Raw genomic sequence first — 25,706 nt, 5'->3', positions numbered from 1 at the left:
GTCTCGCCTCCGGGCCTCAGAGATGTAGTTGCCTCACTTTGTGAGCCGTACAGATGCTTTATCTAAGATGATTCATGCGGAACCGACTTGTACGGGACACTGGTTCGATGGTGATAATAAGGCTGACTCCTCTGCCTTCGAGCAGAGACACAGCCCATCTGACACCCTTTCCAGGCTCCCACTATAGTGTGGTTCATAGAAAATGGGTGAATTTTTTTTTAAGTTTTTACATTTATTTATTTTTGAGAGACAGAGTGAGACAGAGTGTGAGCAGGGGAGGAGGAGAGAGCAGGAGACAGAATCTGAAGCTCAGGCTTTGGCTGTCAGAGCCCGATGCGGGGCTCGAACCCACGACCCTGAGATCATGACCTGAGCCCAATCTGACTTAACTGACTGAGCCACCCAGGCAGCCCTAGAGAAAGGGTTAATTTAAAAAGACTATGCATAAAATAGGCTCTCTGTAACTTTTCCCCTGGTCTTTCACGGATTTGGGTAAGGAGCAAAGAGAGATGGAAAGAGCATCAGGAATCAGTCTCCATTCCTACCTGTCAGTGGGGGCTTTTTGTTCAGACGAAAACAGTCTCTGCTTCAAGTTAGCACACAGTGCCTTTCTTCAAGGGAGCAGGAAGCCAGACTCATTTTCTTCCCAGTAAAAGCGTGGAGATTCTCATGCTAGGACACGTTTCTCGCTGTTGAAAAGCTGTAAGAGTTACGTGAAATTACACATTTAATGGCCACACGTCTTTCTGCAAAAATGCCTCTTGCGTGACATATTATACAGGAAATATGGACACATGCAAGCGTATCGCATTTTAGATTTTCTACTAATGCAATTAGATAAGAATTCTATAAAATCAGCCCTCAACTGATTGGGTATGTAGCAGTAAAATTAAATGTGGACTACAAATTGAATTTCTCTTTGTGGAGGTCTAGAGTTTAATTGGCATCATCAGAGATTTTAGTGAAATCCCTTTAAGAAAGATAAAATGTATGTGCATTACTGTAGATAAAGGAAACGGGAAATAGACTCAGTAATTTACCAAAGATCATAGAGAAAATTCCAAGTGCATGGTTTGAATGGATATCAAGATCGTATGTCCTGTTCCTGAGGATGAACTTGCCCAAAACTCATTAAAAGGAATGGAAGAGTCATCCAACTTTTTCATACAATTTAAGAACTTGTAGTCAAGACAAAAACCTAAATAACCATGGGGGACACTTATGATTTGGCTTTTTAGCTGCCAATCACATGCTAAGGTTTCTCACGATGAAAATTTAAAGGGGAGAGTCCGTCCTTCCCTGCTTTGTGAGGTAGACAACCCGTGTGAGGTGGGCTCAGCCGACCTACATAATCCTATGGAGTGAGAGACAAAATGGAAGGGCCGAGAAGGGTAGATGTCACCCGGGGGTGACATGCGGCAGAGGTGACTTCCTTCTGGGGCAGCTGTTCGGCACGTTCTGATGACCTCCAGACACCGGGTCCACTTGGATCCCTGCCCACCTGCCGCACACTTTCCTTCTCACCCCGTGTGTCTCCCTCACCTTCCAGGGAAGTTTCCCCTGTTCAGGTGTCCAGACTTAGTTCTCATTGCACGCAAATAAGAATTTTGACAGACTCTGATATAGACGTGGAGCATCTTCTAGCGAGGGTAGCATCTCAATAAATAGTCGTTTCTCTCCTCGAGGAGCAGAATGGAGACAATGTAGTGCATGTTCTTTTCCATCATACATGTTTTTACAATTTGCAAAGCATAATGACTTCACAGAAAAGAAGTAAAACTAGGGGTGTGTCTGGGTGGCTCACTCTGTTAAGCGTCTGACTTTAGCTCAGGTCATGATCTCATGGTTTGTGGGTTTGAGCCCCCAATCGGCTCTGTGCTGACAGCTCTCGGAGCCTAGAGCTGCTTCCAATTCTGTGTCTCCCTCCCCATTCTCACTCTCTCTCTCTCTCTCAAAAATAAGTAAACTTAAAAGAATTGTTTAAAGTAATAAAAATAAATTTCACTTGAAGTATTTGAAAGTAATGAAAGCGGGGACGTTAGCCGTATCTTGAACGTGGCTGTGTTCGTGTGCACTCCTCACAGCGAAGGCTCTGCAGGTCCTTGCCGTGGAGCAAAGTAGGACAGTCCTGACCGTATTCAGCCAGCAGTGAGTGCATGACCCCAGGCCTCCCGGACGCCGGCCCTGATGGGGGCTTTACCGCACATCCCAGCCCTGGACACTGTAATCCCATAGGTTGTGAAAGCCACACTGGATTGGCTTTGAAATTAGTGTTTATAAAAATAACGTGCCATTTATCTACTTGCCATTTTATGAGATGTACAGTAGCTGTTTTAGAAGAGTCTGTACCATTCAGCAGGAGATCCGTCCCATGTAGCTCAGTGGTAGTTGACTCAGCAGCAAAGGAAACACTGGAAACACCTTCCAACCCAGAGTGAGTTAGCGCTTCTCACTGGGATTGCAATCCTCTGCTGACTCAGAAGGCCTGGTAACCTGACCCGGAACCCCGTGGGTTATAAATAGAGCAAAACCTTGAACCCTGTGGGGGATGGGCGGGCAAAAGCAGGGAGGTACACGGAGGGGATGGATAAAATAAAATTCTCAGTTCTTGCCCTTGGACTGAAGTCGCTTTGTACACCTGCTTAGGGATCTACACCTGATACTGAGAAATGGGCCACTTTTCTCATTTGAGCGAACCTCACGTGTGTGCCTTCTCGTTTTACCTTTACCTCCTTCCACTCCTCACCATTTGCTTCCTCTCTGGTGTCTGCTCTCCTCAGCGACAGTGTCTGGTTCATGAACTTTGAGTTTCACTGTGGGCTTTTACCACATCACCCAATTTTTGTTATCATTTTTTAAAGAGCGGAAAAGGCTCTTGTTACTATCGGCCATGTTCCAGTACTCATCGTAAGAGATCAGTGATGGTCTCTGATGAAATGGTGGGAATCCAGCACCCAAGAGCTCAGCAAGCATCTAGCCCGCTCGGAACACACGCACCAAAGAAAGCCATAACGTAATCAATGCACAATCGATCCACAAACAAGAGAGAAATTGTTACTGTGGTTTGTTTGACTGAACCATCAAAGTAACCTCTTGCAATGTCACATATCAATGAACTGGAGCCTTGCGGGGGCACGAACTAAAGCCAGAGCCTTCTCAGAGCATTTCATCGTATTTGCCATGTGGATGCCCCATGTACCTCATAGCTGGGAAACCGTGCTGGATAAAATAACAAAACGTCGACACAGTCAACCATTAAGGGAGGATTCCAAAGCACATGATAGGGAATAGAAATTAGATAACTGTTTCAAAAGGAAATGTATATGGATTTCATTTAGAAGCTGCAAACAGGAGATCTAGCAGAGGGAGCTCTCTCACAGCTGAGGTTTCAGGAGTCAGCCTGCGCCCCTCCTGACTTCCAGAGCACGTGCAGGAAACAAAGGCAGTAAATTAATTTGATGGTATAAGTTGAGTGGCAGCGTTTTCAACAGAGAAGGGACGAATCCTGTATAGATATAGAGAAATCTGGAAAACAAAAGACAAAACCAAATCTCATATTTTGTATTTTTCCTTCATAAAATCACACCTATGGATAGCCTAAATGCATTCAAATGCATGATGTTTTTCTAGTGAACACATTGACTATTATCAATGAGGAGATAATTCAATTTTAAGAAATATGAGAAGAATGAGAAGTAAGAAGGAAGGTCTTATGACATCTCTACATCCTCGCCTTCCAGATGGGAAGGCTGTGGTGAGCCGACACCATTGTCGGAGGGAGGAAGAAACATGGCCGCCAAGAAAACGTGGTTGAGTACAAATTCTCCTCGATAGTCACTTACTAACTAAATTTAATTTTTAAAATTAAAAAGAAAAGGCAAACAAAAAGACCTGGGTATAAACCCCATAACTGTTATTTAACATGTAGGTATAGAAAGTAGCAAATAGTTTTCAAATCAATTAAAGAAAATAGATGTGACATGTCAAGCCTACAGCTTGCAATATAGCGGGTGCCTAAAAAGAATGTTTGCTATATTACTTTCGTATTCTTTTTTTGTCAAAGTCAGTATTCTGAACATTAATTCTGATCCTAATATAGTAGATCCTACACCTAAAATATGTAGGGGTGGCTCAGTTGGGTGAGCGTCCAACTTCGGTTCAGGTCATGATCTTACCACCACATCGGGCTCTGTGCTGACAGCTCAGAGCCTGGAGCCTGCTTCAAATTCTGTGCCTCCCTCTCTCTCTCTGCCCCTCCTCGGCTGGCACTCTGTCTCTGTCTCTCTCTCAAAATAAACAAACATTTAAAAAATAAATAAATACATAAATAAATGAATAAATAAAAATAAGATATGTAAGAGGTTAGATGGAATCAGGGACACAGCACTTCTCCGGGATTTTGATAAAATGTGGCATGTATGTGACTTTCAAAACATTCTGCTGTGGAATACTAGATCCTTAGGTGGGGAAGCACCTTGATTAGTAAAACACCCGATGTCAGTAAATCTTAACATTTCACCCTATTTGCTCTGGCACCTTACATTTTAGAGAAATCTATATCCTATCCTCACCTGCCACGCTGGGGTGAATCCTATCCGGAAGCTAGTGCATAACCCTTGCTTGCATGTTGGATTTTACTAATAGGAATGTACCCAGAAATTATATCATGCCCACTAGTAATCATGGAAGCTTGGTATGCTTTGAAGATGTAATAAGTGGATCACTCTGAACTACTCTGCAGATTGTTTTCTGGCTGTTCAGGTGTTTTCCCCATTTTGATGCACGTTGCTCTCATTTGCTCTTTTACTCTGAGTATTAGCTCCAGGTCAAATGGAAAGCCTTAAAGCAGAGCCGCAGGAGGGAGGCAGGAGGCAGGAAGCTCATGGGCTCTGCGCACAACATTGCCTTCAAGTTCCCTCCACAGACTCAGCAGAGAGCAGGTCCACTGGAAGAGGAAAGGCCACAGGAGCACCAGCCCCCATGGGAAGGGTGGGTCTCGCCTTGCTGCCACCTCTGACCCCAGGAGACAGCAGTGCCTCTGGCAGCCAGGTTGCCTTCCTCCAGGTCTTCCCAAGGTGGTTGGACGTGTCTCTTGGGGTCCTGAGAAACCTAATCCAACGAGCTCCGTGGAAGATGCAAGGGGATGATACTGAATGCCCAGGGACAGTACGGCAGCCCAGACTTTGATGCACAAACATTTACCAGAGGTAATACGGTCATTGGCACATTCTTACCAGTGCTTCTAGGAGCCCTCTTTCAACACCAAAAAAAACAAAAAAACAAAAAAACAAAACAAAACAAAAACCACAACTTTTTAAATTAAAAACATACCTGTAGGTGTAAATATGCCTTCTCCACTTTAAACTTTTCCCAGAAACAGGATTTACATAGATGCAGTCATGGCATTTCTTAAGAACATCGTGTTTCCAATTTGACAAAGTGGAGTGGAGAACTTGATCAAACACAAGTTTCCAAATTATGACTGCTACAAACAATGATATGGTGACGATCAGAGGTTGTGCCACTAAATCTTCATTTGGGGGAAAAACTCCAAACGTTTCCCCTAGAAATGGAAATACGGCCTTTCTGAGGATGTGCATTTCCAACCATAGGAGTTACTGCCAATTATTCCAAAATAGTTGAACTAAAAGGGAATGTTTCTGCCCCCCACTTTATTTCTTAAAGTCACTTAGTTTAATTAATCTCTCTCTCTTTTTTTAACTGACATGGTAAGTGTGAAACAGCTCATGTTATGGTTTTGTGTTCCGTTTCCCTGGTCGCCATAGTATGTTTTCATATGCCGTCAGACCTACTAAGGCCAAAGATATCTTTTCCTATTTCCAAACTGGTAGTCATGAGTTTCTTGATGATTTGCAAGAAGTGTTTACATGTTGTGGGTAATATTCCTTGTCAGTCGCATGCATGGCAAACACTTTGGTTCCAGTGTTTTCTTAGTCTAGCTAGAAGGTTGTCAACTTTATTGATCTTTTAAAAATAGCTTTTGATTGTATTGATACCCTCTATTATTTTCCTGTTTCATTGATTTCTGTGCTCTTTAATATATCCTTTCTTTGCTTGCTTTGGGTTTAATTTGTTCTATTTCTAGTGTCTTAAATAGCAAGCATAGGTCATTGATTTCATGCCTTCTGTTGTGTTCTAATAGTATTTAATGTAGTATGCTCCCATGGCTGCTGTACTACCTGCATTCTGAAAAGTCTGATATGTTTTGCTTTTATTTTCATTCAATTCATGTTTTCTGATTTCCCTTAGGACTTCCCTCTCTGACTAATGTTGTTTGCCTTCCAAATATTTGAGGACTTTCCAGATACCTTTTTAAAAAATTTTCTAGTTTAATTGCATTATGATCTCAGAATATGCTTTGCATAATTTCAGTTCTAGTCAATTTATCAGAAAATACCTTATGGCCCAGAATACAGGCTATCTGAGTGGAATTTCCATTCCTGCTATTTTCATATAATGATCTGGATCAGGTTGGTTGACAGTGTTGTTTGGGGGTTCTGTATCATAACTGATTTTCTGTCCACTTCTTCTATTGAATACTGAGAGAAGAGCCTCCCCAAGTCTCCAGTTATATTTGAGATTTTGTCTACATTTCTTTCAGGTTAATCAGTTTTTACTTTCTATATTTGGGAGTTTTGTTGTTAGGTGTGTAGACCTTTAAGACTATGCACCTTCTTGATGAATAAATCTATTTGTCGTTATGCATTTTTTTTACTTCTGATAATTACTATTCCTTTTTATGAGGTCTACTTTGCCTTAAATTAATATAATCACTTCATTCTGTTGATAGTTGTCTGCAAGGCGTTCATTGAATTATTTTTAAACAGCTTTATTAAGATATAATTTGCATACCATACAAGTCACACCTTTAAGTTCTTTAGTAAGCTCTTCTGGTTCTGCAACTGTTATCACAATCTAATTTTAGAACATTTTAACCCCCTCCCCATCCCAAAGAAAATCCATCCCTTTACTTTTAACCTATATATGTCTCTGTATTTAACTTGTGATTTTTATAAACAATATATAGACGTGTCTTGTTTATTTTTATCCAATCTGATAGTCTTTGTATTTTATTTGGTGTGTTCAGACCATTTACATTTAATGTAATTATGGATGTGATCTGTCCCTTTTATGTTTTTCTGTTTCTCACCACCATTTTGTTCTTCTATTTTCCAATGATGCTTTCTTTCAGATTTTTTGAGTGTTTTTAGGTATTCTGTTGTAATTTATCTGTTGGTATTTCAGCTCTATGTCTTTGTGTGTGTGTGTGTGTGTGTGTGTGTGTGTGTGTGTTAGTAGTTGAGTTAGCAGTTGTAATAGATACACACCTGTAGTCTGTTTGCAGTCAAACATATTGTTCCTTTTAATCTCTTTCATCGATCTTTACGTTATAGTTACCACACATGCCGCATCAGCATGCATCTACACAGTTGCAAATATATTACATCTACCTTCTTTATAGTTGTCACATATTTTACATCTACTTTACTGTTGTCACAAACATCATATCTACATACATTGAATATATTCTCCTAGGTGGTGTTACAAGTTTTGCCTTAAACTGTCCTGCATGCTTCCGACAACTTCAGTAGAGAAAAATCTTCTTTGTATTATCCCAGTACTTATCATTTCCGTAGCTCTCCTTTGCTCCTAAAGTCCTGAGTTTCCTTCTAGTACCATTTCCTCAGCCTCAAGAACTTCCTTTAGCAGGTCATTCACAGCAGATTGAAGAATTCTCCTAGTTTTCCTTAAAATCTGAGTGTGTCTTTCTTCTGCCTTTATTCTCCGAATTTAGGTTTCTCTCCACAGTTTACATGTTTTTGTTAAATTTTCTGGTCCTCAGATACATGTGCATTTTGTCCAAAGTTTAGTTGTAATTTCTGAGAGAAATAGACTGAGGTGGACTTCTTTTATTGTGACCCAGAAGATGCATTTACCAAAAATATATTTGTAATGTTAATATAGTCAAGTTGATTAACCCACATCTTTATAGGTTGTGCTTTTGTTGTACTGTTTAGAAAATCCTTCTTATTAGAAAGGCATTCCTCCAAATTCTCTTACCCTGCTGCCATAAAGATCTCTCTCTCTGTATATATTTCAAAGTTTAGAGAATGTGTGTGTCTGTGTGTGTGGTTTGTGGTCGTTTTTATTTTTTTTTTCCTTTATTTTTTACAATTAAGAGCTTAAACTACGTGGACTTTATTTTTGAGAATAATGTAAATTCACAGTGTAGTTTTACATTTTTCTGTGCCGATAACAATCCTCCCGCGCCTTTTACAACATGAGGCCATGTTTCTCACTTCCTCCCAATGCTGAGTACATTGCCTGAAATGGACTGTTTTCTGCATTTCATCTCTGACCTTCTAGACTCTTCTTTAATATTACTTGCCTCTTGATGGCTTCCCTTGAGCACTCCTTCTAAGCAAAGTAGTTATTTGCCTTTGTAAATTGGTTCCCATAATTCTATAATGCATATCTCCTTTATGTGACCTATTTCATTGTATTATAATTATGTGCATGTGTATAGACCCTAGGACTTTTGACCACATAGAGAATGCACTGGATGTATCTTATTCACTTTTTCATTCCAAACACAAAGCACTCAACAAATCGCCAGCTCAGTGTGAGTGTCATGTGGTAGCAGCTTCTGATGAATTAAGAGAAGCAGACTGATAGAATATTTCCTAAATTTATTCAGATATTTAAATTCAGTCTCATGTTAAAAATGTACCAATAAACTTGGTAAATAGACTCACAGGCAGTTGCATTACTGTTTGGAGGATATTAGAGTTACATTTTATATGGTGATTAGGCTCTAAAACTGGCGTGTTATATAAAAGTCACATACAACAAAAAAGACTCTGGAATATGCCTTATATTGGCTATAAAGAACAAGATGACTTTATATGTTTTATGTATAAAACAATGTGCTTTCCATGTATACAACTCTGCACAATTATATGCATATATTTATGCATAATGTATAAAACCACTTAAAGCATATAATAAGTTACATATAGTATTTTGAATTCTAAGGAAGCGGGTGGCACAGAATTGAACTTTCAGAGGTTCATTCATTCATTCCATAAATATTTACTGAGGACTAACTTGTGCCCAGCACAGATCTAGGCACCTTGGTCTACAAAACAAACATCCTTGCCCTCGTGGGAGTTACATCTAGCATCAGAAAGCAAACAAGGAACGATATTTAAGTGAGATGTATAAAACGCTAAAAGGTAATAAAACATATTAAGAAAAGTAAACAGGATAAGCAAGCTTGGGAGTGACGAGCGGGTGTGGAAGGAGGTTGGCTTGAGTGGGGAGTTTTAAGAAAGTCAACAAGAACGTCCTTGCGTTTTCATTGAGACAAAGCAAGGAAGCAGGGAGGGTGCCATGCTGATGTCAGGGTAGAACATTCCAGGTGCAGGGACGGCAAGGGCCTTGAGAGACAGGACCATGCCTGAGTTGCAAGGTGGCCAGTGTGGCTGGCGGGGCATGAACTCTACATATTACTAGATGTTTAAATGAAGAGAAGTGGGGCTCCTGGGTGGCTTAGTCAGTTAAGCGTCCGGCTTCGGCTCAGGTCATGATCTCACAGTTCTCGGGTTCCAGCCCCGCGTCGGGCTCTCTGCTGACAGCTCAGAGCCTGGAGCCTGCTTCAGATTCTGTGTCTCCCTCTCTCTCTGACCCTCCCCTGCTCGCACTGTCTCTCTCTGTCTCTCAAAAATAAAGAAAAATTAAATGAAGAGAAGTTGGAATTAGCATCAGTTATAAGTAAGTGTTAATTCTAGATAAAGGAGACTTCTTCATTATAAACTATAGCAAAGGGCTAAATGTAAAATGTCAATTATGACTGTATTGTACTGTTTTTCTTGAGAACCATTTGCCAGGTTGGGAAACTTTGGTCCACTCTGAATACAAGTGAAGGGTAACCGCTTGCCTTTTCTGTAAGTAGAAAATGTAGACCACTAGCCCTGTTACTGCTCTAGATAAAGAGAACGGGCGGAGGCACTCGGGCGCATGTGCTGCTCACTCCCGGACTTGTTAGGTGCGGTGCTCTGGGCGCGAATGGGGACTAACGTTTTTTAATGCAAATTTCAGATGGAAAGAACAGGAAGTTGTTCATTGTGCGGAAAGTGTAGTCAGCTAATTATGGTGAAAGAATTTATTTTATGAAAAAAAAAAGAGGGACACCTGAGCGGATCAGCTGGTCGGCATCTGACTCTTGATTTTAGCTCAGGCATGATCTCACAGTTCTCAGGCAGCGCCCCATGTCAGGCTCTGCACTAGGTGTGGAGCTGCTTAAGATTCTCTCTCAGGGCTCTTGGGGGGCTCAGTGGTTCAGTGTTCAACTTCAGCTCAGGTCGTGATCTGACGGTCCGTGGGTTCTGATTCAGGCTCTGTGCGGACGGCTCAGAGTCTGGAGCCTGCTTCCAATTCTGTATCTCCCTCTCTCTCTGCCCCTCCCTCACTCATGTTCTCTCTCTCTCTCTCTCTCTCTCTCTCTCTATTTCTTTCTCAAAAAATAAATGAACATTTAAAAAACGATTTTCTCTCTCTCTCTTTCTCTCTCCCTCCACCCCTCCCCAGGTCATGCACACACCTGTGTGTGCTTCCTCTCTCAAAAAAAAAATTATTTTGTGACCTTCATAGACCTCATAGACAAGATTCTTTTCTGATTTTGTGATTATGTTATTATTTGAAACTGTCATTTCATATTTCTGACTCTGTCTAAAGCAACTGAACTGTGATATTGGGAAGAAGTTTCATGAAGTCAATGATATAAAAAGCCTAGATCTTTAGCCCAAGTGGATTTCAATTAATTTTATACACTTCCAGGTGATGTTTATTGGCTATTTTTGGAAAGAAGTCTTTTTTTCAAAACTTATTTATGTTGAGAGAGAGAGAGAGAGTGCGCACTTGCACACGAGCAGGGGAGGGGCAGAGAGGGGGAGAGAACCCTAAGAAGACTCCACAGGGAAGAGCCTGATACGGGGCTTCATCGCCTAACAGTGAGACCATGACCTGAGCAGAAATCAGGAGTCAGACCCGTAACTGACTGAGCCACCCAAACGGCCCTGTAGTATTTAAGATATCAAAAATCATATCTTCTAATGATACAATTATTGGAATATTGCTTGTATCTATATCCATATCTATATCTACCAATCATCTGTCTATGTAATCTATCTATTATCTATCACCCATCTATATAAAGTAACACTCATAACTCTTAGCAACTAGTCTCTCAGAAATTCTTCAAAACCAGTGGACTGAATTTTCTTTAGGGACAAAGTTAATCCAACTTGGGTGCCCTGAGAAGTGTTCTAATATTTGTAGGGCTGTTTTTTGCTTGTGATGATTGTAAAGAAGGGTCTCTCTTACCTCCAGTTCTCACGCAGGTGCCTCTAACCGGTAACTTCATTCTGGATGGAAAAGTCAAGGTTGCTGGCAGAGAATCACTTCCCCCAAGCAGTATACTCTATGACTCATGGAGTCGCTAAACTGTGTCCTTCTTCTGGTTGTCTGGTATTTAAAACTCGGCCTGGATTTGATTATTTTATTAATAGGCAGTTTCCTGACATGCTTTTTTCTCATTCTTGTTTAATTATATTTAAGGCCATAGCACACAGATTGTGGTTGTTTCCAAAAAAAAGATGTTTTTGAGGTAAACGGTATGTCCTATGTAAAAAAAGCAAGTGAGGGTCCTGGCAAACTGAACACGTGGGAGAGAAGATCCTTCCAAGTGCATCTTCCATCCTCCAAAGGCTCTGGAGTCGTTCACCACCACAGTCTGAGCCTTCCCTCGCTGTCACCCCCATATCTCCCCCCATTCTCATGTACCCATAACACCATTGCCCATTCAACGCCGACTCTCACATCCCAGAGCACATCACATGGTACTTTTCTCTCTCGTGTTTGTTTGTAATTGTGAACATAGACCTGAACAAAAATATGACTCCTTAAAACCCAACCCACATGCCCTCTCTTCTTTTTGTGTCCTATACATCCTTTTACTCCAGAACAGACACCACGTCCCAACTGGTTCGTGGGTCCGAGCCCCACGTCGGGCTCTGTGCTGACAGCTCGGAGCCTAGAGCCTGCTTCAGATTCTGTGTCTCCCTCTCTCTCTGCCCCTCTCCCTCTCATGCCTCCCTCTCTGTTTCTCTCTCTCAAAAATAAATAAACAGTAAAAAAATTTTAGAAGAATGAAAATATACAACCCTTTCATCAAAGATGTTTTTTTGAATCACATGTTCTTTTCTGCCTTGCCTTTTGGGTCTATTTAGGTAGACTTTGGCTTTAGAAACTGTGATTTTCAAATTTCACTTTTTAATGTTTTTTCTGCCAACATCTTGTTAGCATCAAGTAGGAATGGGATTTGCATTTGAAACACTAATATTCACTATTCAGTCAGCCAAGAAGCTCCCTTCCTTTAATTTCCATAAATGTCAGTAAATGCCTCTTTTCACCTTTGGGTGAATAGTCAATAGAAAAATCAATTCTGTGACAAATGAACAGCAACATGATTTTACATATGAATTATTTAACAAAGTCTATTTTTATCCTGGAAGAGAAAGACTTAAGGTAAAAAAAAATCAGCAGCAAATTATTAATTTACATTTATTAATATGATTCATAGAAGTGCATAACCACAGGAAGTAAAAAAATTATATTTCATTTTTTAATTAGTTCATCTCATAGAATTCTATTCATGACACAATAGAAATCTACTAAAAATTAATGAAAAAGATATACAAGTAACAAACCTCATTAAGCCTTTACACCACGTTGGGTTTTTTTCTGGCTTGTGAGAGAACTTTCCAGGTCACTTTGACCCTGAGATGTGAGGAACCTAATGATAAATGACCCACACGAGATGTAGAACTTCCGTGGACTCCGTCTTTACATCCCTTTGTCAAGTTCCATCTTCATATCTGCCTGATATCTCTGCACATTAGAAGGCACAAAATACTTTGCAAGTCCAGGTGCGGAAATGGCAATAGATTCATGCCTTGAACTTCTCAATATCAAATTAGCAAGATTTTCTCAAAAACAGAATAAAACCTTTTTTTGAACCCCTATGGTGAGTCGTTGAGGTAGACATAGCCAGTGTTACAAGTGACACGATTTTCTAAGGATTACAGTATCGCTGAAGTAATCTTGTTCAAACCTGGAAGAAAGAAGGGGATTTTGCTTGAGAACAAGTATTCAACCCACAGGGAAATGCTTGTCTCCTGTGGCTCGGTATCTGTTCACACCTGCTGGGAGCTTGGAAGGGGCTCCGAGGCACCTGTTTATGGAGTGTGGGTGCCTCGGCTTTGCCTTACCTGATCTGTCCTCGAGAACAGAAAAGAGAACGTGAGGCCATGGGTTTGAGGTGGTCGAAACTGACCGAAGGTTGTAGAGCACAGACACCACCCAACAGTGCAGCGCACTTGGTGGGGCGGGGGGTGACTCGGGTGATGCTGCCCGGCCTGAGTGGCCATGTGGTGGCTCCGTCTGACCTTTCCTTTGAGGGCCAGACTGTCCCAACGCCCTGTGAACTGTGACTTCCGGCTGTCCCACACCGAATAGCAATTGGCCCCTAAGCTTTGAAGCTTTTCTCCTTCTTTCGAATGTCAAATTTTAAAATAAAAATCACAGAATAATTGCCAGGTGTATTATTAGATTCTGCACTGATTTTGCTTTCAAAGGCATTTAAATGGACAGATGGCCTGCTCCATTTTCTGGAAGTCTGGGATTTGTACCTGTTACACAACACTATCATTTTTTCCCCCATGTCATCCAAACATAACAATTTTGGGCATGAGATGTCTTAGTTTATTCAGGCCGCTATAACAAAATGCCACAGAGCAGTGGTTTGTAAATAATAGAAACGTATTTCTCACAGTTCTGAGGCTAGAAGTCCAAGGTCGGTGTACCTGCACGGGCAGGAGGGGGGTCTCTCCCGGGGTACAGACTTCTCCCTGTGTCCTCACAGGCTCTGTGAGATCTCGTTTATAAAAGCATTAATCCCGTTTGTGGCGGCCCCGCCCTCATGACCTAGTCACCTCCCAATGGCCCCAGCTACAGAGAGCACCACCCCACGCGGGGCGAGCGTTCCAACATGCAAATCCGGGGTGGGGACACAAATTCACAGACCCCCCACGTAGGAAAAGCTTGTCTGATAGTCTAAGGCACCGCACTCTCTGGCCAGCCCGAAGTCCCTGTTGACTGCCCGCTGTCTTTCAGTGGCTCCGCCCACTAGCCATTCAGAGCCATCTAGGCATGTCTGAATCCCCAGTAACTAATGTGTCGGGACCACCCACACCCCATGTGACTTCAGAGCAACAGAGCATTTTTAATAAGTTCCCAGGCTTGTGTGCTGTTTGAAAGGGTCTTATCAGAATCTGTGACGTGTGAACTATGTCTCAAGTGTAAGATCAGGGTCAGTTTGCCAGGACTTGAAGGCACCCTCTTCCTGTCCTTCCCAGCCCCTGATGGGGATAAGGTGCCCAACTGCCCCTAAGTTTATTTTAAAAAATGAAAACACAAATCTGATATACTGATATACTAAAAGAAGATTTCCATATAGAGCAAGTGAGCCTGGCTGCAGTGGCTCCGACAACAGCGTAGGGAGGCCGCCCGAGAGGAGGGACTTCTGCACGTCCTCGTGGGGCAATGCCCTCTTTGCCAGCTGCAAGCCCTCCACCTGGACTCAGTCCTTCTCCCCCAGGACATGGGAGCTGTTTGCCTCCTTCCCTTCGAGAGGAGCCGGTGCACAGTTTAGCCCCGAATTTGCATCTTAACCCAACCAACCGAGTTACGCTCTGCTCCATCCCTCTTTTATATGGAGGACCTGAGACCTGCACTCACCCCCTTCTGCCTTCGCAACTCTGTCCTGTCTTCCTCAGAGCACGAGCCAGGTTCCCACTGAATCCGTCTCCCACGTTGCAATTCAGATTGCCCAAATAAATGTCCATTTGCTTGAATTTTCAGTACATTCTTTCTAGGTTGACAGTTATGATAAAACTCTCCCCCTTCCCTTAAGCCTGCACACAGACATTCAGGCACGAACTCTGTTTTAAGCCCTCCAAGTACATTGGATGTGTTGTGCTGACTGAGCAGAGATTAGTTTATTCACTTGGGACCCTAAAAGACACCCATGATCTGATCAAGCAACATAGTCTATCTCTGGGGAATTCTACCCACACAGATCAACATTTTTCCACTTATCTATTACATATGACCCTTTAAAAATTTTTTTAATGTTTTTTATTTATTTTTGAGAGACAGAGAGAGACAGTGTGAGAAGGGGAGGGTCAGAGAGAGAGGGAGACACAGGATCCGAAGCAGGCTCTGAGCTAGCTGTCAACACAGAGCCCAATGTGAGGCTCGAACCCACGAACCGTGAGATCATGACCTGAGCCAAAGCCGGCCGCTTTACTGACTGAGCCACTCAGGTACCCCTATATGGCCCTTTTTAAATGAAAACAAAATTCCCCTTAACCCTTAACAGTTCTGAAGTTAACTTATAAGGGTAATTAAATGTAGATACACACATCATTCAAAAAATGCCTTTATCCTTTCTGGTCTCATTATAGCTATAAAACCAAAGCAAATTTATAAATTCAATATGGCAGAGACCTACAAAAGCAAACAGAATGTACGGCATTCATGGTACGTATGACTGGCTTTAGCTGGACTGAGATTACTGGGGAAGATACGGACCTGGTACTGACTCAGATTCCAAGAACTTCGACCTTTCTGCCTAGTGCTGTCGCTTAGCCCGCGGCTCCACCACTTTCCTCCGCTCGATCTGTGGGCAACTATTAATCTCATCCAATGCTGAAATGTCGCCTAGCGCTTTCTCGCTTTCTCGGAGGAGATGCCTTATTTGCAAATTAAACACATCTACTCTCCTCATTAGCCCGAAACCATATCAGTGATATTCCGTGTGGCATCCTGCTTGTAAATAAAATACGAAGTTAGAGAGTAAAATCTCACTGAGCACTAGCTTTAAACATAGGTATTCAAATGATCCAAGGCATGATTTTGAAAAAATACCATGAAAATAAAAATGCAAAAAGTATTAGATCATCCAAAGAACTTGAAGATCCCCCAAAAATGCATATACAAATCTCAATTTCAGTGACATTACACTTAACAGTTTAAATTATGCACTAAAATCTATTTATACCCATTTTATCTTACTCCTGAAATTTAAAGGACCTCGGGACCTTTCATTTCTTCCTCTACAGTTTTCTTAAGTTTTAAATCATATATATAGAAATCATAGTTATTTTACAAATGCAGTGTGTGTGTTGCTCAGTATTTTGAGAGCTTCTTGTTGCTAAGGAAGAGAGTTCTTTATATTTATATTTCTTTTTATTTTTAATTTTATCTTTTATTTAGGGCCCTAAGTTGTAAGCAGTGTTTTGATTTAATGGTTTCTGATTGACTCATCAGGGTACTCATAATTCAGCAATGTTTAGGGATTTTCCGCCGTCAAAGAGCAAATGATGATGAAAGCACAATACCCTACATTCACAGGGTGCTCACTACTCTTTTCACTCACTCTTTGACGTGGCCCACACGCATTACTCATGGAAATCCTCCTGGGTTTTGTGGAAATAGACTGTTACTGTGGCCCCACTTTACAGATGAAGGCGCTGTTGCATTGGGTCATGATCACTGGGCAGTAAAATTAAGATTCTGACCAAGCACTGCCGCTGTGGAGCTGGGCCCTAACCACGCTGCCTGAGCCGCAGCCAGCCCGGTGTGCTCGTGGACTGGCGGTCTCTGGGAGGGATGGAGTCCAGTGTCCCGACTGGCACTTGTCTACCTCAAGTCCCGTGGAGATGCCTCTCCTTGCCTATTCTCTTCCCTCTTTCCAACCGGTGGCAACCTCAATTTTCAATACTCAGATCCAATGGTACTTCCTCCTCTGTGAAGTTTCTCCAGACCCTCCTCCATAAGCCCATTTTCCCAAGTAAATGGGGGGAAGAAAGGTTTAAAAACTTCTTTCTGAGCGACTCCATCTCTATGCCACGTGCAATGCATTGACACTTGCATGTGTCGCATGCTTAAAAGTTCCTTATCTGGCCATCTGTAGCAACGTGGATGGACCTCGAGGGTGTCGTGCTAAGCGAGATAAGTCAGGCAGAGAAGGACAGAAACCGTATGTTTGCACTCATAGGTCTAACAGGAGAAACCTAACAGGGGACCATGGGGAGAGGAAGAGGGGAAGAGTTAGGCAGAGGGAGGGAGGCAATCATGAGAGACACTTGAATCCTGAAAACAAACTGAGAGCTGAAGAGGGAGAAGGAAAGGGGAGGGGGGTGGTGGGCACGGAGGAGGCACCTGTGGGGAAGAGCACTGGGTGTTACATGGAAACCAACTTGACAATAAACTATATGGAAAAACAAGCAGGAGATTTGTGATGTCCGTGAAGCACAGAGGTGATACACTGTGCCGGCGCTCTTAGGCATGGGACAATTCCTACGTGCCCGGTTACAACACTTGCTTTCTGATTCTGAAAGATAATGATTCTGTGTCCAAACACGATAATACAAAACATGCCAGAAAAGAAAATAAATGACTAGCTGTCTGAAGTGACATGGGGTGGAGACAAATCTTTGAAGCAATGGCAAACAAGCCTGAAGTTAAAAGGTACCAATATGGCATCCTTTAGCCAGCCAACAAATCGGAGCCTTCATTTCCAGCTATATCCCCGGTCCCCAGCGTCATTTCTTCTCTTCCTGAAAAGAAATGTTCCCTTCCAATACCAAAACTAAATTCAAAATAATTTTTTCATCATGATAGTGCTCTCTTTAATTCTCTGCCCCTATTTCTCCCTTCCCCCCAGCTCCTCCCCTTCTGGAAGCCACCAGAATGTTCTCAGTAGTTACAAGTCTGTTTCCAAAACTAAAGTTTTTGTTAAAAAATTGTTATTTCTTTTTTAATGATAATGCTTAATTTATCCCGAAACAGGAAACAACGACAGAGGCAGCTATGAGGGTTATTGTTATTACCGATGGGACATGAAATTTAAAGAATGGAGAAACCCTGACTTAGATGTGCTTGCAGTGCTGAATAGTGTGTGGTGCATATTTTGTGGTGCTTATATAATACGTGACCACCATTATTTTTGAAGTTTATTTATTTATTTTGAGAGAGACAGAGGCAAGGTGAGCAGGGGAAGGGCAGAGAGAGAGGGAGAAAAAGAATCGCAAGCAGGCTCCATGCTGCCAGCACAGAGCCGGATGCGTGGCTTAACCCCACGAAGCTGTGAGATCATGACCTGAGCTGAAACCAAGAGTCAGACACTTAACTGCGTGAGCCACCCAGGCGCCCCAACCACCCTTTTTGTTTTTTTAAGTTTATTTATTTATGTTAAAAGAGAGAGAGCACAAGCAAGAGAGGGGCAAAGAGGGAGTGAGAGAGAATCCCAAGCAGGTTCCGTGCGGTCAGCATAGGGCCCAACACGGGGCTCAAACCCACGAACCATGAGATGATGACCTGAGCTTAACCAACTAGCCCCCGGGGTGCCCCTACTTGATCACCTTTAAATGACATCCATAGCTGCATTTGTTTGCTGTTCTAAAATATTAAAGCTCTTTTACTCCCTGTGACAAATAAGGTTTTTACGCCTCACAATCTAATAAAGGCAATAAATCGAAATAAAGCAGAATGAACATTATTGGTCCCTGCACACTGCACTCACCTCCTGATCTTCTCTGTGTTGCCTCACAGACAATCTTTCTAACTTGCCCTCTGAACTTGGGTATGTTGAAAGTAGTGGCCTACCGTGTATCCTTACACAGAATTTTAACCTTCGTCTAAGGAATAAGCTGTGAAAATTGTTTTTCCTTTTTAAGCAAAGATCAATAATGTTAGTATTTTAACATCGCATTTATACCATTCTGCCAACTATCCTTATGTGCCTATTAGACTTTACTCAATACCTATTAATCTCCATAATAGACAATAAAGTTCCATGGGCTCTCTCGATGAAAGGGTTTATTCTGAGCATTAGTTGATTATTGCAAACATCAGTCAAATTTTTGCTTATCAAGGAAGCATAGAAAGCTCTTGGTTGTTGAATCAAAGATGGCTGTCTTCTTTACTTACTCCATTATTCAAGACATCAATATCCTCATTAAGAAAATGCTTTCTAATGGTTTGAGTATAGAAGTTTCACCTTTTATAATGTACTTGGGAATTCAGATATTTTTAGTAAACACTCGAGCTCTGAAAGGATAGAGAGCCTTTATTTATCTTTTTTCAAAACGGTGAAGCAGTAACTCGGGGGATTGGGGCATTTTTATGTCAAGACCCCTCCCCACAAGCCTCAAACCAGCAGTCACGGGAGTCACCTCCACAGACTGCCATCCAGTGACTCAATCGGCAAGGGTGTCCCTATTAGGGAAGTCTTTGGGGAGCGTGACATCTCGCGTCTACCTTTGGTCCTTATGAAGGGCTCTGCTGGAGACGGTAGGAAGAAGACATGTGGAGAGGGTCAACCCTGTGCCTGGTGAGGGGACAGAGCAGGAGGCTTATCAGAGGCACCCGCGAGGACATGATACAGCCGGAGCCCTCGGGCCGCAGAAGACTGATACCAGCTTCTGGGAAGAGATTTGGATTCCGTTTGTCTGGTTTTTAGGCTCTTCTCAGTTTTGTTAGACTGGACCTCCATTTTTGTATTCTTTTTGTGCCCTCCGTGATTTCTTTTAATTAATGCAATAGTTTTTCTTTCGCATTTTCTGTATATAACTTCCTAATTATGCATTTTTTTCCTTGTCTTTCCTGTGGTTTTGCTAGAGAAACAAACATGCATTGTTGACTTACTGCCTCCTAAAGAATTTTGTTACTTTGGCCATTTTCTTACCACTGCTAGAACCTTAGAACCTCTGAACTCCAGGAAGACCCTCCTGGCTTCTGCCATGGCTGTTTAGCATGCATTCCTGTTCCAAGATAATTTATAGTCTGCAAGACATTCCATGCATATTACTTCTATTTACCCCTGGATTCAATTCTGTTGTCCTTAATTCTCTTAAATTTCTATTTTCCATCCAGGATCATTCTCTTTCACCTCAAAACAAAAATGGAAGACTTCTGATGGCAAATAGCCTCCTTTTTACTGTCTAAAAAGATCTTTATTTCACTTTTATTTTTGAGGGGTATTTTTGTTTGAAAATAGAGGTTTAGGCTGAATTCCTTTCTTCCAGTGAATTAACCTGTGATTTGCTTTTTCCTGGCTTCTGCCTCAAAGTTCATTTTCCCTCTCACTGTTGTTCCTCCTAAGGCAATGTGTCTTTTTTGTTAGGGTTTTCAAGCTTTTTGCTTCACCTTTGTTTTCCTGGGATCCGCCTTGTGTTTTCTTATTGCTGGCGGTGGTCTGTGTGTGGTCTGCCTTTTGTGCGGTTCACTGAGCCTCTTAAGTGTGCACGGTGATGCCCTCTGCAAGTTGTGGAGACTTACCTGTTGGGATATTGCCTTGCCACATTCTTTGTTTATCCTTTACTTCTGGATCTCCTTTTAGGTTGGTCTTGCCCACTCTCTCCTCTATTTATCCATCTTTTCCTCTCTCTGAGGCATTTCTCCATAGGTACTTTAAAGTCAGTATCAGCCAGCCGTAAATCTGGATCATCTGTGAATCCATTGTATCCTTTGACTCTTGGTAAATGTCCTTGTCTCTCCATATGTAATTTCTGATCGCACACTAATCATTGTGTGTAAACAAACTGTAGATGCTGCGGACCATGTTTGTCTTTAGTTTATTTGCTTTTGAGAGAGAGAGAGAGCACAAGCAGTGGAGGGGCAGAGAGAGAGGGGGAGAGAGAGAATCCCAAGCAGGCTCTGAGCAGTCAGCACAGAGCCTGACTCAAGGCTCGAACTCACAAAGTGGGAGATCATGCCCTGAGCTGAAGTCTGGCGTGTAACCGAATGAGCTCCCCAGGCACCCCTGCAGATTACGTCTTCTACCCAAGAAATTCCACCATCCCACTAGGAGGCTGAGGCAGGGAGGGCCGTGCAGACTGAGCTGCGGTGGAGAAATAGCCTGTGTCTGCTCCGTCTCTGATCTCCAGCCAGCACCCACCGGGCAGGCTTCGGCCCAGAGCCTGTCAGACCTCTGTGTTCCTCAGCCCCTGCTAGAGCACAGATGTGCTCTGGCTGTGCATTTTGGAGCTCCCAGGCCCTCGTGCCCCACTCCGGTGCAAAATCTGCAGGTCTTAAAGATGAGGCCAGCCAGGTGCTTAAGGCCACTATCTTTCCGGTCAGATATTTGCTCTAACATAACACGCTGCTTTGGAGAAGCCTTTGGCCTAAGGCAGCATGCCAACCGCCAGCTGCAGGCTTTAACACATGGGTCCTGGGGAAAATGGCCATCCTTCGAGGGTCCTCAAATTCCTTATTTGTGTCTCTAGTCTCATACAACTGTAACACATTGTACGATTTCTCTCTCTTCTAGAAAGGGCTCTCTAGACCTACAAAAGAACTTAGAATTGGCAAATGTCTCAGGAGGGGGGGAAAAAGCAGCTGGTAATGATCTGTTCAGAAAGGTCCTCCCCATCCAGAATTTCAGCTTCTGTGGTTCTCAGTTTGCCAGAGCTTTCTGATGCTCTAAATATATGATTTTGGTAATTTATTGATCTCTTTTGTTTTTTTTTTCCTTCTTTGCAATGAGAGCCGTGAGTAACCTGCCGTGACCTAGCAAATCCTACGCCAACATGAAAGTTTTGTTTTGTTTCTAGTTAGATCAACATGAAGCTATGATACTTAAGGAAGATGATCTCTTAAGGACGTTTGGTGGCGGGGGGCGGGGGGGGGGGAATCAGCTGAGACGGTAGAGTTCCAGATTCTCTCCCATGAATAAACCCCATGACTATATTTTTCAGTGATCACTACCACATGCTAAACATGGGCCAGGGGGGAGCAAGTACACAAAACTTAAAACTTAAACTTAAAACTCAGAGAGTGAACGGGATTGAAGCTAAATGTCATCGTCAAGGGTAGAGAGAGCAGAGGAGCTAAAGTCCAGGAGCGGAGGAAGCACACAGCCCTCAGGGGACCCCACTCAGGAAGGGAACAACGGAGAATGTGGCAGAGGGACAGTGGTCGGTAGCATGTATCCGACCCTGCACAACAGTGTTCAGTCCGTGGTAAGCAGCCTAAAGAAACACTTAAGAGTACAGAGGAGCCTGACTGGCTGGTTCCACCATTTTCCATGAAACTTTGGGCAAATTACACTTTACCTGTTCGTGCCTCAATTTCCTCACCTGCAAAAGGGTGGTACTGCTTTATAGAGCTCACAGGAGGGCTGCTGAGTTAATGTTTCTAAGGTGCTTAGCAAATCACCTTGTACATATTAATTACTCTAAAGTGTTTATTTAAATAATAATTTGGGGGTACCTGGGTGGCTGTCGGTGAAGCGTCTGGCTCTTGGTTTCCACTCAGGTCATGAGCTCACAGTTTGTGAGTTTGAGCCCCGAATCAGGCTCTGCACTGAAAGCATGGAGCCTGCTTGGGATTCTCTCTCTCTCTCCCCCTCTCTCTGTCCCTCCCAGCTTACTCTCTTTCTCAAAATAAATAAATAATAATTTTTACACCCTCCCTTTCTGGGCTTACTTCCCTGACTGTAGGGTCAGTCTGGCTTCCACAAAAACCTTCCCAACAAGAGAATGCCTCATTTCCAGTTTGGTCTGGTGCGGTCCTGGAGACGGGAGAAAAATACCCTTTTACGGGGGATGGGAGTGCTCCTTCAGCATTGATTCCTGGAAGTTGCTTCAGGAATTGGACCATCACAATCCTGTTTTCCACACTTGGGGTTTTTTGTTTGTTTTCTGATTGTCTGTACATCTAATTCGAGGGGCCTCTTTTTGCTAGTAACCAGCTCCAGAAAACCAGTTCTGCACTCCGAATATGGGTTTGGCTTCCTGGCTTCTGTAGTTTACCACCACATCACCTTCTGCCCATCTTTTTTATTCCAGCTTTAAATACTTCTTTTGTACGTAGACAGTAGGCCTATGTGTGCGGGTTGAGGTGTTTGCTCTAGAACTATCTTGGAACACTGACCGGCCTTGCTGCTTTTGAGTGACTGCCCTCACCCGGGAGCCAACTGCTATGTCCTGCTTTCCTGTATTCTCTTTTGTGTTGTTGGGGAGGCCGGAAGGGGCCCCAGAACAGAGCAGGAGGTATTTTGGAAGTGGGCTGAGACATCTTGTTCCTTCTGAATGTTTCCATGTTCCCACATCCCATGATGTTCGGCATACTCACTTCAGAGCAGCCAGAAAAATGGTACCCTAAGGAAGTGAGAGGGAGAGGCCTAGGCAGCTGCACGGCATGACGCTGCCCTCATCTGTCTCTGTAGCCACAAGGTCAGCGAGCACTTGGCTGCTAGATGAGGTGACTGCTTTGATTTGCTGCTGCAAAACAGAGCGTGTGCCGACTCCCCATTGAGGTTGCAGGTGTCCTGCTCGTCCGAGCCTGTTGGCCCTTGCAGTGGCTATGCCTTGCTACACGTAACTCTTGGAAACCTTTTCTGTATTAGTGTGTTGCTCTGTTAGCACTGACCGTGAACAGACCTTCCAGAGCAGGGCTCCATCCTTGGGTTAATGCGCTGTAGTCAGTAGGGTTACGTTCCCACAGCTGGGAGGGCGGAACCTTAGCATCTGGCGAGTCTCGAAGAACCCAAAAACATCCGTTACAGCGTTACACTTGTGATAAATGAGGGGAAAGTATGAGATGTCCTAGAAGGTGTATAGTAACGGAGGGCAAAGACAGGTCTGAGTTTCTGGAATCGCCTGGAGGCTCATCTCCCGGGCCAGGGCACGTGTCGCACAGATTCTGCCCTGCCATCTTACTTCAGCAGCCCCCGGTCCAGCGGCAGGACGGTCTCTCGGCAGTGGGGCCTGGAGGCCTCCCAGCAGCGCCTGAGCCCTAGTCCCACCTCGCCCGGCCCTGGCGTGGCTCTTCCCCTCGCTCCGCTTGCTCACTGCGTTTGCTGTTCCTCTCCCCCTTCCCCCGCAGGTCATCCATCAGCTGCGGCTCTCAGAGAACGAAAGCGTGGCCCTGCAGGAGCTCCTGGACTGGAGGCGGAAGCTCTGCGAGGGGAGAGAAGACTGGCAGCGCCTCCTGCACCCCACGGAGCCCAGGGCACCTCCCCCTCCCCCCTGCAAGAAGCCCACGCTGGTCAAGAAGCCCGACGGGGCCTCCTGCGGCCGGCTGCCTTCCGAGCTGTGGGACTCCACCATGTGAGGGCCGCACGGCAGGTGCAAGGAGCAACACTGCCACCCCATCTCCGGTGCTCCCTGCAGCGTGGACCCAGTGCCACCCAGGACAGGCCAGCAGAGGCCGCCAGATTCTGCGCGTACTTACGCGCATGCGTGTGCGTCCCTGCGCGCTCTGCCTGTGCGCATTCCTCCCCGCCCGTTCGGTGGGATACACTCCACCTCCAGGCTCCATGGCCCTCGGGCTGTGTGGCCCCTACGTGGCCAGAAAAGGGCCTGGAAAGACGTGGGGGAGGGAGAGGTGCGGGCGAGGAGGGGTGCGCACGCTGTACAGTAGAGACGACCACGTGTCCCCGCGTCCGTTGCTTTCCTAGAACACACTGTACGGGACACACGTTCCATTTCTTTGTAGGTGTGGTGTTTCCCTGGACTGACAACGCTGATCCCGATTTACATGTTTGTTGCCGTTTTACAACTTTATGCAATCGGTGGTGCTCCCTTCAAAACACACGTTTGAAAGACATCGTTTCTAGAATTTTCTCTCCTCCACACGCTTTTCTTTTTTAACCCGAAGGACCGAAACCCCTCAAGAGTGCCCTCGCTTCGGCCCCGCCCGTGTCCAGCCTGCACGCGCATGCGCCGAGCCCCGAGTTTTCCGTTTCCCTGATGGGGAGGCCGCACCCCCCTGTGCTGTGTCTCCGCTTACGTGCGTCGTGAGTTCCTTCCATCCACGGCGTCCTCTCCTAGGGTCACCATGGGTCACGGGAGCTCAGACACCTGTGGCTTCACCTCCGCAGCTGGTGGGGTGACAGGGTCACGCCCGGTGAGACGTCTACGAGACCCGGAGGATCGCGCTGAGACTTGCGGCCGGGGGCAGAGAGGCTGTGTCTGGGTGGCCGTCCCCTCTGGGCCGCGTGGCTCCCCTGCTGTGTGTCCTCAGCGGCGGCGGGGACGTCCTCGGCCCTGCCGTCAGAGGGCGCTGTCCCGCTGCCAGGAACGCTGCGTGCAGAGCAGCCTCTGCGGAGTCCCCCGACCAATAAGGGGCAGCTGTGCTCCTCCGCTTGTGCTTAGGTGTTGCTGCTGCCGTCCCCGCTGCCCGCCCTCTGTTCCTCCCACCGGGTCCTGCAGGCTGCGGGCCCCAGTGGACTAGAATAAAGACTTCATGGATTACCCAGACATAATGCCATACAGGCACGTGTCAGTTTTTAAAAGTCATATGTTTGTCATTTAGGACTAATAATGAGGCCGCCAGATGTGGAGATGGTTTCCATTAAAACAGCTTCCTACCTGCCTGGGGAGAAGCCCCGGGTCGGCTGGGCGGTGAAGGTGGACACGGAACTTCGGGGCCGAAGATTTTATGATGATGCCCTTGGGAAGGGCTGGGCGAGGTAGGGCATGCGTAGGATCTGGCAAATTTGAATCATTTCGGGGGGACTCCGTGTTCCAGGCTGTCCCTAGTTATCTGGTACC

At 44.4% G+C, this 25,706-nt stretch overlaps 1 protein-coding gene across 1 annotated transcript in view; it reads left to right on the top strand.

The window, feature by feature from the left end:
* MYO16 (myosin XVI) overlaps positions 1 to 25,417 on the top strand; it is a 465,799-nt gene extending 440,382 nt beyond the window's left edge. Inside the window, exon 36 of the mRNA XM_029938403.1 lies at positions 24,037 to 25,417. Coding sequence (XP_029794263.1) covers positions 24,037 to 24,264 — 228 coding nt within the window. The 3' untranslated portion in view covers positions 24,265 to 25,417. The remainder of the gene's footprint in view (positions 1 to 24,036) is intronic.
* Positions 25,418 to 25,706: the final 289 nt, after the last annotated feature.

Source organism: Suricata suricatta, chromosome 4 (genome assembly GCF_006229205.1).
Source record: "Suricata suricatta isolate VVHF042 chromosome 4, meerkat_22Aug2017_6uvM2_HiC, whole genome shotgun sequence".
Lineage (NCBI taxonomy): Eukaryota > Metazoa > Chordata > Mammalia > Carnivora > Herpestidae > Suricata > Suricata suricatta.
This window is presented reverse-complemented; position numbering and strand designations above follow the sequence as displayed.